We start from the raw sequence: 15,433 nt of genomic DNA, 5'->3' as shown, positions 1-15,433 counted from the left end.
ACCCTACTCATCAACAGTTCAACATTACAACTGAAATTGAACATCTAACAAAATATTATATAAAGTGACTTTTATTTCTATTTTGGATTACTTCTACTGTTACCATTACATATTACTTCTTAATTTAACTTTTATTGTTTCAAACTACATCTACTAGACTACTTGACTTGCATCAAACAAACAGTGCATTACTCAAATCCAATTTATCACTGTGTAAAAACTTCCACATCACAGGTCAACACAAGTCCAACAAATAACCTGACAGAGTAGAAGTCAATACTCACTTTGCCCACTAGCTGGTTGAAAGGCTGTGTGTGAGCTTCCCCGAGTGCCCCGGCCTCTGGTAGTGTAGTGGGATAAGCGTTGCGCTGCAACGTCAGAAGCAGCTCCTCCGGGAGCTGGTTCGCGTCCCACAGCTGCCAGCAGACTGGGGTGAAGAGCCGTCCAGTGGCGAAGGGGACCTCACGGTGCGATGGAGCAACGGGGGGGTCGGGTGGGGTCCGTCCCACCCGGCGTTTCTGAGAGGTGTAAAGAAGGGGTTATGAAACAATAAGAGACAACCAGCTGAAATTTTACAGAACAGAATGAACTAGACAATCAACAAGACAATACTCACTTTGACCACTAGAGGGTTTAAAGGCTGTGTGTGAGCTTCACTTGTACTGAATGAAGTTTGAAGTCCAGCAGCTTGGCTCACCTCATTTGTCATTTGTTTGAACATAAAGAATAATATAAATGGTAATTAAAAATACGTGATATCAGTATATATATGACAACACAGGCTGACGAGTGAGTGATAAATACAACGCTAGACCACATCAAATATACTGTGTGAAATGAAGGCTGGGCTTTGAGTGATTTATTGGGTTTTATCTTTAATTTGACACATCATACAGCGTAATACAGCATAGAATAATTAGCCTCATGCATCAGTATTCCAGCAGAAGCTCAGTCTTCAAGTGGGACACCCGAGCTGCAGTCCACTTCTCCAGGTTGGGGGTTGGATACATGGCCAATAACACAATTCCATGGAGAAAACACTGTCACAGGCAAAAATGCTCCACTAAGTGTAAAATACTCCCCCAAATACTCCCCCATAAACATTGCTGCTGTAGCATGATGTGTATCAACGATGCTCCCTTGAATAAACTTTGAATGAAACAGCACTGCGCTATGTGAAGCACATGAAGCAAGTTTTAAGACAAAAGTTCAGGTCGCTCAGCTGTTCTCAGATACTACTCACATCTGGACCTGGAGTGTGTTACACAGCAGACAAGTTGTTCAAAAATGTGCTTTTTTGTCAGGACTGTGAACATGTGTGGCTGACTCCAGCAGGGCCGCTGCCTCGGCCGGGCCCATTTGTTGCACCATGTTGTAGAAAGCCCCCTCTTTGTTTTGCAGCAGGGTGATGGGGCGGTCTAACTCCTGGATGGCACCACTGTCCAGAACCTTAGAGCAGGAAGAACAGACTGACAGACTCAGTCACACATACACAACAAATGGAGTATGGAGTCCAAATCAAAATTGTATGGAAGTAGGAGGACTCACCAGTATGCGGTCACTGTCTATGATGGTGTTGAGACGATGAGCGATGGTGAGGACGGTACATTCTCTGAACTTGTCTCGTATGGTTTTCTGGATCAGCTCATCTGTCCTGCAGAGACAGACACAGCACACACAGTTCCCTGCACATTAGTACAAGAATTCTGTCAGTGTGATCCTGTCAATGAGATGTGAGCCACAGTACCTGGGGTCCACGTTGGCCGTGGCCTCGTCGATGATGAGGATGCGGTTCTTCCTCAGGATGGCTCTGGCCAGACACACCAACTGTCTCTGACCCACGCTGAAGTTAGAGCCTGACTCAGCCAGAACTGTCTCCAACTTACCAGGCAGCTCCTCCACCACAGACTTCAGCTGCACCTGCAGAGACCAGGGAGACAGGGTCAAGGAGGAGCACTTCCTCACCTCTTGAGTGTGCTGATTGGATACTAGCCTCCTCCAGAGCCTTCCACAAGTTGTCATCAGTGTGCTGGTTGAAAGGGTCCAGGTTTTTCCTCACAGTATCAGTGAACAGAACAGGGTCCTGGAGAACAGAGGCAGGAACATGATTAAACTTTAACTAGCATTATAAATGAGAATGAGAATGGTTGAATTGTGCCATGAGTGGAGGTCTCATCGGGTTTACCTGAGGGATGATGGACATCTTCTGGCGCAGGTCATGGAGGCCGATCTCTGAGGTCAGAACACCATCGATGTAGATCTTTCCCTGAGGCTCTGCCAGGCGGAACAGAGCTGAGACCAGGGAGCTTTTCCCAGCACCTGTTCTCCCCACAATACCAACCTGACACACAGGAAAGCAGAAACCATCAACGTCTGTCTGTGTGCAGTGAAAACGTCACTGACATGACTCACCTTCTCATTGGGTTGGAAGGTGGCGTTGATGTCTCTGAGGACCAGTGGTGCATCTCTGCTGTAGGAGAAGTTTACACCGTTGAAGGTCACCATTCCACGGCTCGGCCAATCAGAGGGAGGACGCTTCTGGGTTTCCCAGGGTGCTTCACTCTTGAGCTCTGTATACTCCACCACCCTCTCCACTGATGTCATCTGAGGAGATGAAAGGTTCTTTGTGTCAACTGCTTGGATCATCCTGTCTGATGTTGAGGTCATAGTCGATCAGCTCTTACCATGTTCTCCACCTCAGCACTCTGCCTCACAGTCCACTGGAAGTTTCCTACCAGTGTCACAGCGTAAGTGAGCACCAGGCCCACCTCTCCAGCCTCAAGCCCTGAGGAACACCACACATGATGAAAATGAGACGCTGCTTCAGTACTTCCTTCAAAGATGTCCCATCATCATCATTAATGTTTAGTCAGTGCTGCATTCACAGCCTGCAGTGCTTTCTCTCTTTCTTCAAATATGTTTTATTAAACACATACAATAAACATAGAGAGGCTCTAAAAACACTGAAAACACTGTGCTGCTGTATAATGTCTGTGTGTATGTACAGTTCCTTACCATCTCTGAGTAAGACGCAGCCAAACGTTGTGAGGGTGATAAATATGGAACAAATGCTGTCAAGGCGCAGTGCAAACCAGCGGGAGGTCATCAGGAACAGAAACCACGCCCCTGAGAGCATGAGAGAGGGAAATTTATTTTTGAACAGACTGTCTCACTCAGCACAGACACACTGTGTTCTCTGAGAGATTTAGCACACAGCTTCAAAAGTCAAAACAGCAACTTAAACAGTGCAGATGAACCTGAGTGCAGGTCCTGATGAGCGTCAAAGGCTTCTTTTAACCTCTCCTCAGCTCTGAAGGCTCGGATCGTCCACAGACCCTGAAGAGACGAAGACAGGTGGGAGAAGACTGGACTCCGAGCTGCAGAAAAGATGACAAAGAGAGGCTGAAAACGATCCTCTTTCAACTGCATTTAATCCACAGTCACATAACCAAAGGAACATTCATACACGTGGTATAATTTCAGCCAGAACGCAGGAACATACTTGTAGACTCGAGACGTTTGACATCTCGTGATGTGCAGAGGTAGAAACGCCTCAAGTACAAGAAGATGAAAAGCAGAGGAATGACAGGAATCAGGATGAGAGGGATGACGGAGGCTGCCACCGCGACCACGCCAACATTCTGTAAAAATAACTACACAACAAGCAGCACACTGTGACGGACACTGACTAAGTTAAGACAAATAAGATTTTGACAAAAGTCAATCAAATCCAAAAAGGTCTGAAAGCAAAGAACAGAGGCTCAGTGTAGGTACTGTAGTCTTCATAAAATGGTCATAGTGCCTCACTTGATAGAAGTCCACAAAGGTGATGGGTAACATGGAGTCTATCTGGCTGATGTCTTTGGAAAACCTGTTGAGAATTCTTCCTACAGAGTAAATAAAAGCAAAGTCAGTGACATAAACAATGGGGATTTGTGGGCCATACTTAAAAAAAAACAACCACAACAGGACTTCTGTTTGATCCCTAAGAGTTATGATTGGAAACTTGAAACTGGATGTCAGTTCTGAGCAGGGATCACCTATGGGGTTGACGTCAAAGAAGTGCACAGGTGCACGGAGGACAGCGCTGAACATGCTGTTGTGCAGTGTCTGAGCTGATCGCACCAGCCCATGAAAGATCACTAAACTCCTGGCATAGCCAAAGACCACAGCAACTGCTGTCAGACCTGAAAACAAAAAGAGCAGCTTTTCAGATATGTTCTATAGGAGGCCATGACATGATGAACTTTTTGAACGTCGTAGTCTCCAACATAATGGATGGTAATAAATGGATGGGAGGCTTACCGGAGTAAACGCTGATGTAAAATGTCAGATTGAACTCCTGATCTGAGTAAGTAGCATTGATTCCATTTTTAATGCTAACAGCAGGGGCTGTACTGTTCGAACACTCCTCTCTTGACCTGTCAGTCGACAAGGTAAACACATCAGATCGGGCACGCAGCAAAAGATTCAATATTATTTAATCAGCTGACAAACAGTAAAATGAACAGTGTATGAGTAAAATGCTACTCCATCTATTTCCAATGAAACAGTTCTCACCAGTATACCAGCCACCAGTCCTGCAGAATATATGCAACCTATGAAAGGAAACAACAACTAGATAATGTTCAAATGCAAATAAAAGAAAGAAGAAACATAGAAAAGTACAATTGTATAAGCTGATAACCTATGAGCCACAGCTTACCTCAGCTATGACACTCAGCAGGACTATAACCACTAAGACCACAGGGTTACAGCCTGCAGTGAAGTACTTGAGATAAACATGGCCACTGATGTCTCCTTCCACCCGAGTCTCCTCTGCCATGGTACAAACTGTTTCAGCCTGCAAAACAAGTCATTACTGACCCACAGCTCTCTCCCTTTCAGCTGGGATATTAGACATACAGGCCTGTCTGAATTGAACAAGGGTAAATTGTACACAAAAAACAAATGAACCAAACACATACTACAAAAATGCACCTACAGGAAGCTGGTCTGTCAAGTTGCTCTCTGGTGGCAGGAGGCTGCTTTGCGAACAGTGTGAACTGTGCGAGCGCTTTGTCCTCTGGCTGACTAACGACAGTTTGTCTGGGTCAGCTGACTGAGACAATCGCTCCTGCTCCTCACTGCTGCTCAGCAGGGACACCACGTCCAGACCAGAGGAGCACAGCTGACTGTAGGTACCCTGAACCATGATATGACCCTGAGAGAGACAGAGAAAAAACATGCAATGTATAAAATGAATAAGTCCGAATTAAAAACAACTAACTCCTGATATTGACAGACAACTCCAAACTGTGACCTACCTCTTTTGTGCATGACCTAATGTTAAAATGAGCTGCTAAAATAACTTCCAACATGTTTGGCTATTTTGGAAAAGCCCACTAGAAACCCTGTTATTTCAACTAGGTCTGTGGGAAATGTCTTAGGTGAAAGAAGCAGTGACTTCTTTGAAATATTTTAATCTGTTGGGGCACAAACCTCCTTAAGGACCACAATCTGGTCTGCTGCTTTGAGATGCTGCAGCTGGTGGGTGACCAGGATTCGACACTTGTTCCTCAGCAGGCCACAGATACACCTGATCATCAACACAGAAGCGCACATTTAACTTTGCATAAAAGTTTAACATTAAAGAGCAGCACAATTATCCATTATCACAACACAACGGACAGAACTGATAATCACTCACTGCTCAAACAGATGTTTCCCAACCTCTGCATCCACAGCACTTAAAGGATCATCCAGGAGGTAGATATCTGCCTCCTGATACACTGCTCTGAAACACACACACACACACACACTCCAAGTTTAGTGCGTTGTGTAACTGCCGACAGAAATCTAATTTAATGCAAATGTAAACAGGCCAATAATGTTATGAGACTATTTTTGGCAAATATTAACTGTTCTAACTGTGGCAAAACAAACCTTGTACCAGCACAGTTGAACCTAGCATGCTGCTATTTTTGCCTGCTTGACTAGATTCCCCAGAAACCCAGGCAAGCAGCCAAACTGACAGGGTGATGGTGGTGCCAAATATGTTGCGTAACCTCTAGTTAGTGGGTCTTGTACATAACCCAGTCCTGCTAGTTATGAGTTCACACCTCGCCAGGTTGAGCCGAGCCTTCTGTCCCCCACTGAGTGTGGCTCCTCTGTCTCCAATCAGTGTCAGGTCTCCATATGGAAGCAGCTCCAGATCCTGCACTCAAAAACAGTCACAGTTCTATTGACAAGGCTGAGCACAAACACAATCATTGTTGAGTCTTGTCTGCTCCATCACCTGACAGGCAGTGGTTATTAACCTCTCACCTTCTTTAGAGCGCAGGCTCTGATGACCCTCTCATACCTCTGAAGGTTCAGCTCTCTCCCAAACAAGATGTTGCTGCGGATGGTTCCAGGGAACACCCAGGGCTGCTGGGATGCATAGGTCAGCTGACCTTTGACCTTCATTGTTCCTGTGTCACAAGGCAGCTCTCCCAGGATCGCGCTCAGCAGGGATGACTGGTGGGAACATGGATGTTATGGTCATGTGAAATGGCTTGAAAGAGAAACACTGTGAATATATTGACACTTTTTCCTTTGTAAGAGCTCAGATCAACTGTTTATCTGTGTGAAGCTGAAGCAAGGCAAGTTTATACAGGTGTACCTACCTTTCCAGCCCCCACTGGTCCAATGACAGTCAAAAGTTGCTGTGATTTCACAGTGACAGAGACTTTCTCCAGAGATGGAGCATCCAAACTCTGACAGAAAACAAAAAAACACATATTGAGAGAAAAAAAAACATGAGCAATACTGGTCATTCTGGGCCTTTTGAAAACTATGTTCAAGACTTATAGTATGTAAATACACTCATCATTTAAGAGTTAGAATATTGACCTTATCCCAGTAGCAGGTCAAGTCCTGGATGATGATGGAGTTGTGGTTCCTTTCCTCCAGTGGTAGCACAGAGTTTTTCCTCTCAACTTCTTCCAGCAGGAGGAAATCCTGGGAGGAGGTTAATCGACACATGGCTCAATACTGTGAACTCACCTAGTATGTTTTATGCAGTAGACTTGTTTTAACTTTTGAATATGCCAAACTTCTTGAAAAGCTTAACATAATATAATATTGACAATTACAGTATCAATAGACTTCTGGGAGTCATCAAAGAAGCAAACCATGCAATGTGTAACTAAACATTCACAAAGCACTACTTTAAACCTCTTGCCATGTTATCAGCAGGCTATTATCTGGGGGATGATGCTATGATGCAGTCTCTAGTCGAGGGAGTGAAAGGTGATGCCCTTCAGGGTCATGAGATACACAGCCTTACCTTGGGGAGGACATAGGTATTGCATGAAATATACAACATGACTTAGATTAATGTGACTTAATGTTTATCACACATTTATGGATATCATATAACGGAAGAGAGATTTACCTTAATCCTCTGAATGCTGACTACAGTCTCTGACAATTTCTCCACAGCCAGTGGGAAGAACAGTGTGACCGTGAGCTTGATTGTACCATAGAGAGACACAGTGACAAACACACTGCTGGCTGTGATGGTGTTACCCAGGAGAGCGTAGACGGTGAAGGTAATGAAGACGATGATCTTGCTGCTGGCAAAGAAGGAGGCCATGTTGAGTCCTCGTAGATAGGAACTGTTCAATACCTGGCTGATTTCTTTCCTGGGAATGGAAAACAACACATATATACACATATATATATTCTTTAAGCTTAGTGACTTAAAACTGTAGGAGGTTCTAATTCTGCAATAGTGCTGCGTAAGGAAAAGGTGTGACAGGTGTGAATTTTAGTTTTGCTGAAGTTTTAATGTAGTAACGTTTTTGTCTCGTTTTTCTTGAATGTTTTACAGCAACTTTTAATGATACAGAAACAAGAACAAGACAAAGGAAAAATGATGAAGATCCAGAAGAAATGTGCTCAACAAAACAAGAAAAGGTTTTTATTTACTGCAACATGTTGAGCAATTACTTAGCATGGAGACTGTAAATAACAAAGCATGTGGACTGAGCTGCACCATTTTTTGGAAATCCATCACTACACTCATGTGTTAAGTCCTTCTAAAGTTCTTAGCCACTTACAGTTTCATACAACTAATTAACTGTGTTGCACTACTGAAATTTAAATGTTTGTTGCTAAGACATATCTGTAGTGCAATCAAAATCAAATATGTTAACACTCGCTAAACCTAACAGTCACTCCTTTGGTATTTGTTGTATTCAAAACCATCCCAGTTCATTAATAATCAGTGTTTGAATCTAAAGGAGCTGGTTTAACCAGTTTGTTTAGATATTGGTTATGTAATATTACTTTTGACATCACTTCAAAACTGTAACATGCTGCTGGTTAATTCTGTGAAATACAGTGTTTTAATAGAAGTATTTCAAAACATAGTTGGAACATGAATGTTCGCACAGAAGTTTTCAATAAGCTTGGAATTCTGTGTGTGCACGCGCGCAGAGGCTTTTGTGAAATATGTTTCAGACCTCGTCTCTCCCAACAGTGCATACCAATGTTGATATGAAGTGTCCTCGGGCAGCACCTGACTGCTGCAGCTGTCCACACTGCTGGCAAAAGTGAATGAGTAGCGAGAAAGACCCATGATTTGCCTCTACTGCTCAAATCTAGGTTTTGAGAAAGGAGTTGGTGTGTAACTGAAGATGTCTCCAGATCCAGATCTCCAGATGTGTTAAAGTGATTAAATAATTTATTATCAAACACACCTTCTCAAGCTTATATTATCTTATATTCATGATGGTTACAATGAGCTACTCATTCATTAACTATCTATACTGCTTATCTGTTAAGAGTTGCAGGGGGCTGGAGCCTATCCCAGCTGACAACCATTCACATTCACACCTTTTAGATTCAGTTTAACCTAACCAGCATGTTTTTGGACTTTGGGGGAAGCTGGAGTACCCAGAGAAACGGGGCTCGAACCCAGAACCCTCTTGCTGTGAGGCGACAGTGCTAACCACTGCATCACCGTCCCACCCTCTACTGTCACTGTTAAACCAAAATAAAGCTCATACTTCTGTCAGAGCTTCTGTGCTTCGAGGAGAGTGATATGATTAGGTACACTTCCCCTGGGAAAGCTTTTTACCACCACAGTTACTGTTGTTCTTGAGAAAGAAAACTACAAACTTTTAAATGTACCTTTCAAGACTACAAGGGATGAGTGTTTGATAGTCAATGATTAATTTTGACCAGAGTCTCACTTTCAGAAGTTTCCAGAAAGGACCATGGGATGTTTTGATTGTAGGAGATGATATATTAACCTCAGGGCCTCAGTATGAAGCAGTATCATTAACAAAGAGACAGAAAAATGCTGTGAAAGTTAATCAGAAATGGAGAAAATCTAGTCTGCAAGTCTAATGAGTAACCAAAGCAGTGAGAAATGCTCCATGTGCCTCATTCGTGAAAGTTGTAGGTTTAATTAGAATAATCCTCGTGTTGTTAACAGCCCCATTAATCCAGCTCCAAAAGCCTCTATAACACCATTTAAATATCAACCATAAGAGTTTGCTGGCTGAAGATGTTACTACCTGCTACCGAGCAGGGATTAAATTGATGGACGACAAACTCTAGACTGTTAGACCACAGTGATTCTTAGAAAGGCACCATACCTGTTGTCAGCCTCTGGCACAGAGGTCCTTGCTAAAAAGCCTATATCATGATCTCATCTGTTTCACCCAATGGCATCAGGTAAGTGACCTTATTATGAGCTTGATTTTCCATTCTAGTATGAATTTTGAAGCATGCAGAGATACCATCTTTTCTTGAGTATCTTGTCATGGCAGTGAATATGTTGTGTATTTCCATTTAAGCACGTTTCTGACCGTCAATGTGGAAAATGTTTAGCATTTTTCTCTCAAACTATCACCTGACAAAAACTGTCATGTGTTCTGCTGTGACACCAATCCACTGATTGAGTTGGAATGTGAGTTGGACTGATATTTCAATTTAAATATAATTAGCACTTCACTTTATCTTTGCATCAAGTCAGATACTCACCCCAGGGGCAAAAAGGGAAAAAATAGTGTGTTCTACAACTTTGACAAGACTCTAAATGGATTCATTTTTTATGACATTTTCCTGATGGTAACATGATTTGGAGAAACAAAGTCCAATAGCTTGAGGACCTACAGTAGTCTGATTGACAGACCACCTACAAAATTCACATTTAGGCCTCAGGAGAGTAGAGGCATATATGTTTCACTAAATCTTGACTGATCCCTGGCTATAGGGCAGCGCATACCAGCGGTGTCCAACGTGTCAAAACACCTACCACTGTTTTCAAGGATACGTGTGTGTGTGTGTCCATTATGTTAAGTTTAAGTGTTATTCTTAAGGTCATATTATGATCACAAATTGTCACTGACAAAGTTAAAATAAAGGCATTTTAATTGATTCATAGATTATTTTCCAGAGTCAGTGAGCAGTGGAGAAGGCAAAACTATATGTTGGTGTGCATGTCCCAGTGGTCCTAGTAAAACCAATGCCCCACTGTATCCCTTCAAACACATTGCCAATACTTGTCTTGCATTATCCCTACCTTCTGACTTCAGTAACCAGAGCTGAAAATGGTTTCTCCCAGGCATACATCTTGATGATCTTGATGCCAGATACCACTTCATTCATGATTCGAATTCTATTGTCAGTGAGGACTGCTGTTTTGCTCCTGCAAAAAAAATGTCAATGGTCATTATATATAAGAAGAAAAATGAAAAGGAGTTTGGTAAAATTGGGAAAAAAATTGGAAACTGAATTAAACTAATTTATTATTATAGATGACCTTGTACCAACTTTTTGAATCAGATATCTTGTTTCCTACCTGAAGATGCCAAAGAGCTTTCCAAACCAGGTCTGTAAAGGCAGCATGAGGACAACAACTGCCACCCCTGCCAGACATGAAGGGCCAATCTCATACCAGAGGAAAACGATGATCACCATCGCTTGTAGAGGTCCCACCCACAGGTAATGCAGATTGAGGGTAATCTACAGAGACAAACATGCTGGACCAGTTCTAATACATCTGCATTTCATTTTTCCAAATTCTCACACTCAACACTCATGATGTCTTGCAGGCCACGACTACTTACAATTACCTACGACTACTTAAATTTATTCAAATACTGCACCTGCATACATATAAAAAGACTTGAGTGGATGAGGTTGTTAGCATAACTATTGTTAGTGTTGAAGAAAACTCTCAAGTCCTTAATTCAAAGTTTGTTGTATGGTACAAGATAGGATCACAGAGGGAATGAGTCATTTACATTCACAGATCTTACAGTGACACAGTGTCTGTTGACTCAGCTGGGGGCAGGAGGAAACACCCAAATGATTACCCTGCCACTGGTGTGACATAATTAACATTAGAATTTGTGATAAACAGAGGAACAAAGAAGGGGCCTTTAACATACAGTTGCAAGTAGTCTTTTCAGGCATTATTTAATTATGAAGTCCTTACTAAGCAAAAGGTGTATTTTCTGTCTCTTTAGCTAACACCTAATAAACACTGAAAAATTAAATTGACTCAAAAACGGATCGACCAAGTAATTAAAAGCCTGTATCCCACCCATATGTTTAAACAGAAATTTGTGTCACCTCATCAAAGCGGTTGACATCATTTGAAAGGAGGTTCACAATCTGTCCAGTGGTGGTTTGCCCCATGGATTCACTGCTGAGACCAAGAGCCTGATGAGAGACATTTCACTTTTCTGAGACTGAATCTGGACTGCAAACCTGCAAAATCACTGAATGTTCACTGACCTTCCTGTAGATCATGTGACACATCAGCCACTCGCATCTTCATGCCTATTCTCACGACATGGTAGTAGTAGAGATGTTGGAGGATAGTCAGTCCGAAGGTGGAGAGGGATATTGCAGCAGCATAACCATAGGCCATGCAGATACTTCCCTGGTCGTCTTGGTCAGAATTCTCGAAGTAGATGATTATTTTCCCCAGAAGAAGTGGCTGAAACACTTTAATGGCCTCCTTTATGACAGTGACAAAAAAAATACACATTAGATAATAAGACATGCCAGGAACCTGAATTTCACCCTCACTGGTCATTACTGATGCTGGACACAGGGAGAACTGCATTTGACCTTTTCTAAGCAAACACAAAAAACTCTTCCTGATAGTTTTCTCTCAAACAAAGTACACCAGACAATCTGTCTCATCAGGCCTCCCTTTAAATTTTTATGTATGTATAGATACAGAAAAACATTTTGGTTTCACAAATAACATCAACATATCTCTGCTCTCTCACTTAATGCCTTAATACCTATACCTATATCTCATGATTCCATTACAATGATCTGACAAAATGTTAAGTAGACATTAAGTAGTCAGAACATACCAGTGAAAATACAAACAACCCAGCCGCTGCATAGGACTTCCCATAGCACCTAATAAGAACTCTGGTGAGTTTCGGCTTGCGAAGCTCCTTTGTGGCCTTTTTAACTTCATGGTCCCAAAATCTGCAACAAAGAACATATAACAGCATATTCACTCTGCACTGGAACATAGTAACTGTGAAACAATAACTCCTTTGATTAGGCTCTTACAGTATACCACAAAATAAAACCCCTGGTTAAAATCATTAATTACAAATTCTGTCCATTTAATACAGTTGTTTTTTGTTTGTATCCTTCACACTGTCTGATCAGTCACTGAAACACCACTTTCCATAGATAGTCTTGGGGTCAAGTCAGTGCACTTACCTGTCAAGCAGTGAATTGTTCAGTCTATCTAACCTTTGGCTTTTAATTGTATATGAGATCAAACACCCTGACACTTCAACTTAAAAATAATACAATTACTGTGAAATTACAGAGTCTTGAATCATCTAACTTTTTAGTGATACTACACAGCTGTGTATTCAGTTTTGTAGTACACTGTATGTAAAACCAAAAGAATTATATTTGTTCAGAACAAGACTTAAAAGCAAGACTCTTATTACTAGTTCAGGTAATTTATGATATGTGTGTCTAATTAGAGGGGAATGTTTTATTTCTGACAATTATTTTGTGAATTTTCAACCAAAAGCTGAGGACTGAGAATGGCAATCACCTCTGAATTAAAAAAACAACATTAACTTGATTCTAGAAGTTGTCAGTCTACATCAACTTTAATGAAAACATCACTTTTTCTGTAAAAAAAACCAAACAAACCACAAAATATATCTGTGCTCATTATTTCTGGAACTGGTTACAAAAACACATCTTAACCAACAGCTTTTGAGAGTGGTGTGATAATAATATTATGTATTTTATAATAATACAATACCTTTGTAGCTCTTCTCCAAGTATTTCAGACCGATCCTCTGGAAGAATGCTGTACATGTCACTTTCCTCGAGCTTCCGTTTTTTGCCGTGGTGCAGCAACGGGGTTAACCAGCTGAAACAGATGGTTAAATAATGCAGGCATTACATTTCTTATGGCTATTGTGTCTAGTGGAGAGTAAACATGCATACTAACACTAATTATCTACTTGGCAACACTGTAGGTGTTTGCAGTGAAGGAGCAAAACATCATCTTAAAGTTGTGCAGTTTGCTCTTAAGCACACACAGTATCATAAAACACCCTATGTAGTCTGAATTGCATCCAGCCATCTCCATGTCTCCTTGATATTTTTGAGTGTGGGGACAAATAGGTAAATCTGAAAACAAGCCTTTGCTCTATGATCATTCAAAGTCATAATGACTGTCCAACTGACTGCCAGCACAATAGGTAATCTAGGAATTTTACTATTACAAGGTCCAGTGGTGGCTAAAACATGCATGTATAAACACATGATCTGTAGAATGCATCAAAAAATCTAAATTCCTTTAAACTACTAGAACTGCTTGAGAAAATGACTTTGTATTTATAGTATTGTTGCAACTGGTGCTGAAGTTGTGAAAATTAATTTCTCTAATTAAAGTTCAAAAAGTAAATATGTTATAAAAGAATCAGTCTTTCGATTGTGTCACGTCTCCCCAGCTCCCCATTCCAACAGCTTTAAAACTTTGGACCAACTTTGTTTTGCTGCACTAACAGAATAATGATGTACAGTATATATGACTGACTCGGTCACTGGATCTGCTCAATTCACGGACTGTTCCTCGTTGGATCATTTTGTACCAGCGCACTATCAGCTCGCTCCTCACTCAGATTCAGACTATATGGCTAAATCCAATATCGTAACGGTAATAACTTACCACAAAAAGACCCTTGAAAGAAACTTGGCACTTGCCAGGGGATTACGCTTGCCGTCGGTCTTTGTAATTTCCATGGTTTTTCCAAGTTTCACCACCCGCTGCACTGAGCGCCGCTTTAACTGTGACGTGAATGTCCCTATGTAGCAGTAACCCCCCCGACACAATAAAATTCATTACATGTCCAGTTAGATAACATGGAAAGCTGAGACTCCGCCAATAACATTGTTACACTATGAGAGTCGGTGTTGAGCTGTCTTGAGGTGCTGTTGAGTACATCGTAAGTACTAGGAAACACGATCGGTCGTCAAGTGAGAGTAAGTGTGACTGACACTATGGGATGTGGCGTCTGGAGCGCAGAATCATGACAGACACTTCAGACAGCTTGGCATCCATTGATTAATGATTGATTATGAGATATCGATTCTAGCTATTGACAGGCTACAACCAATGTGTTTCGAAAAAAGGAACTTTAAGTAACCCGAGCGTTTGGATATTACAACATTATAATACTGCACTGTTCAAACGTGTGGTGTTTTAAGCATGACACGTGTAGTGTAATTATCATTACTATTAGTACTTCAGTGTACTAGTACCACTGGTGCCACTGTTACTACTACTATTACAGGTGCGGTATATATTTCGGCAATAATAGCGATAGTAGATTCTGTTATTTTAATCGGTATTATTACTATCATTAGCTAAAAATATTTTTATTGTATCTATTTTGTAATGCATTATGTTTAGGTGTAGTTGGAACATATTTCTGAGGACTGCTTTCAGTTACATCTCATCTTTCAGTAAAAATAATCACTCGGTTGTTGTGCATGAGGTGTATTTATATCACTTGATTTCCATTAGTCACCGGTAACAAGCTACATCCACGATATTCCACAACCTCGTGTTTCCGAGCAGCACATGAAGGCAGCATTTGCGCAACTGGTTTTCCCCCCGCCTATCCTCAAAAGTGGTCGTCACGTGCCCATTTTCAGGGAGTGCAAACACGTGGAATCGGGCCAAACTCAGGTTCTTTAGACAACTGGTCCAAATCGAATCAGTAGTCCACACCAGCGAACTGTTACAGTCGCACGGCCTCTCACATTTCAAATGTCGACTAAGACACAATTCAAATACTGTGGCGGATTATAATGGAGGGCGTGACATGACATGGCCGGAAATTCACCAAAGCTGCTGTAGTTTATTTCTGCCTTATGACAAATT

The 15,433-nt window shown here is 41.7% G+C and overlaps 1 protein-coding gene across 1 annotated transcript; it reads right to left on the bottom strand.

Moving 5' to 3' along the window:
• Positions 1-825: 825 nt before the first annotated feature.
• On the bottom strand, positions 826-14,676 carry LOC108900591 (ATP-binding cassette sub-family C member 4-like). Its single transcript, XM_018701737.2, is given in 31 exon segments — positions 826-1,449; positions 1,549-1,654; positions 1,748-1,920; positions 1,994-2,083; positions 2,186-2,341; positions 2,413-2,604; positions 2,685-2,785; positions 3,016-3,126; positions 3,258-3,377; positions 3,503-3,653; positions 3,808-3,887; positions 4,041-4,187; positions 4,306-4,421; positions 4,561-4,598; positions 4,706-4,843; positions 4,985-5,203; positions 5,482-5,578; positions 5,690-5,776; positions 6,102-6,196; positions 6,307-6,498; positions 6,648-6,737; positions 6,874-6,981; positions 7,418-7,667; positions 10,559-10,684; positions 10,838-11,001; positions 11,614-11,703; positions 11,779-11,802; positions 11,804-12,004; positions 12,372-12,492; positions 13,301-13,411; positions 14,216-14,676. Coding segments are annotated over 31 exon segments (3,936 nt in total). The 5' UTR covers positions 14,290-14,676; the 3' UTR covers positions 826-1,281.
• Positions 14,677-15,433: the final 757 nt, after the last annotated feature.

The sequence above is a fragment of the Lates calcarifer genome, linkage group LG7_2, assembly GCF_001640805.2.
Source record: "Lates calcarifer isolate ASB-BC8 linkage group LG7_2, TLL_Latcal_v3, whole genome shotgun sequence".
Lineage (NCBI taxonomy): Eukaryota > Metazoa > Chordata > Actinopteri > Centropomidae > Lates > Lates calcarifer.
The sequence above is the reverse complement of the archived record's forward strand: the minus strand, read 5'-3'. Positions and strand labels throughout refer to the sequence as shown.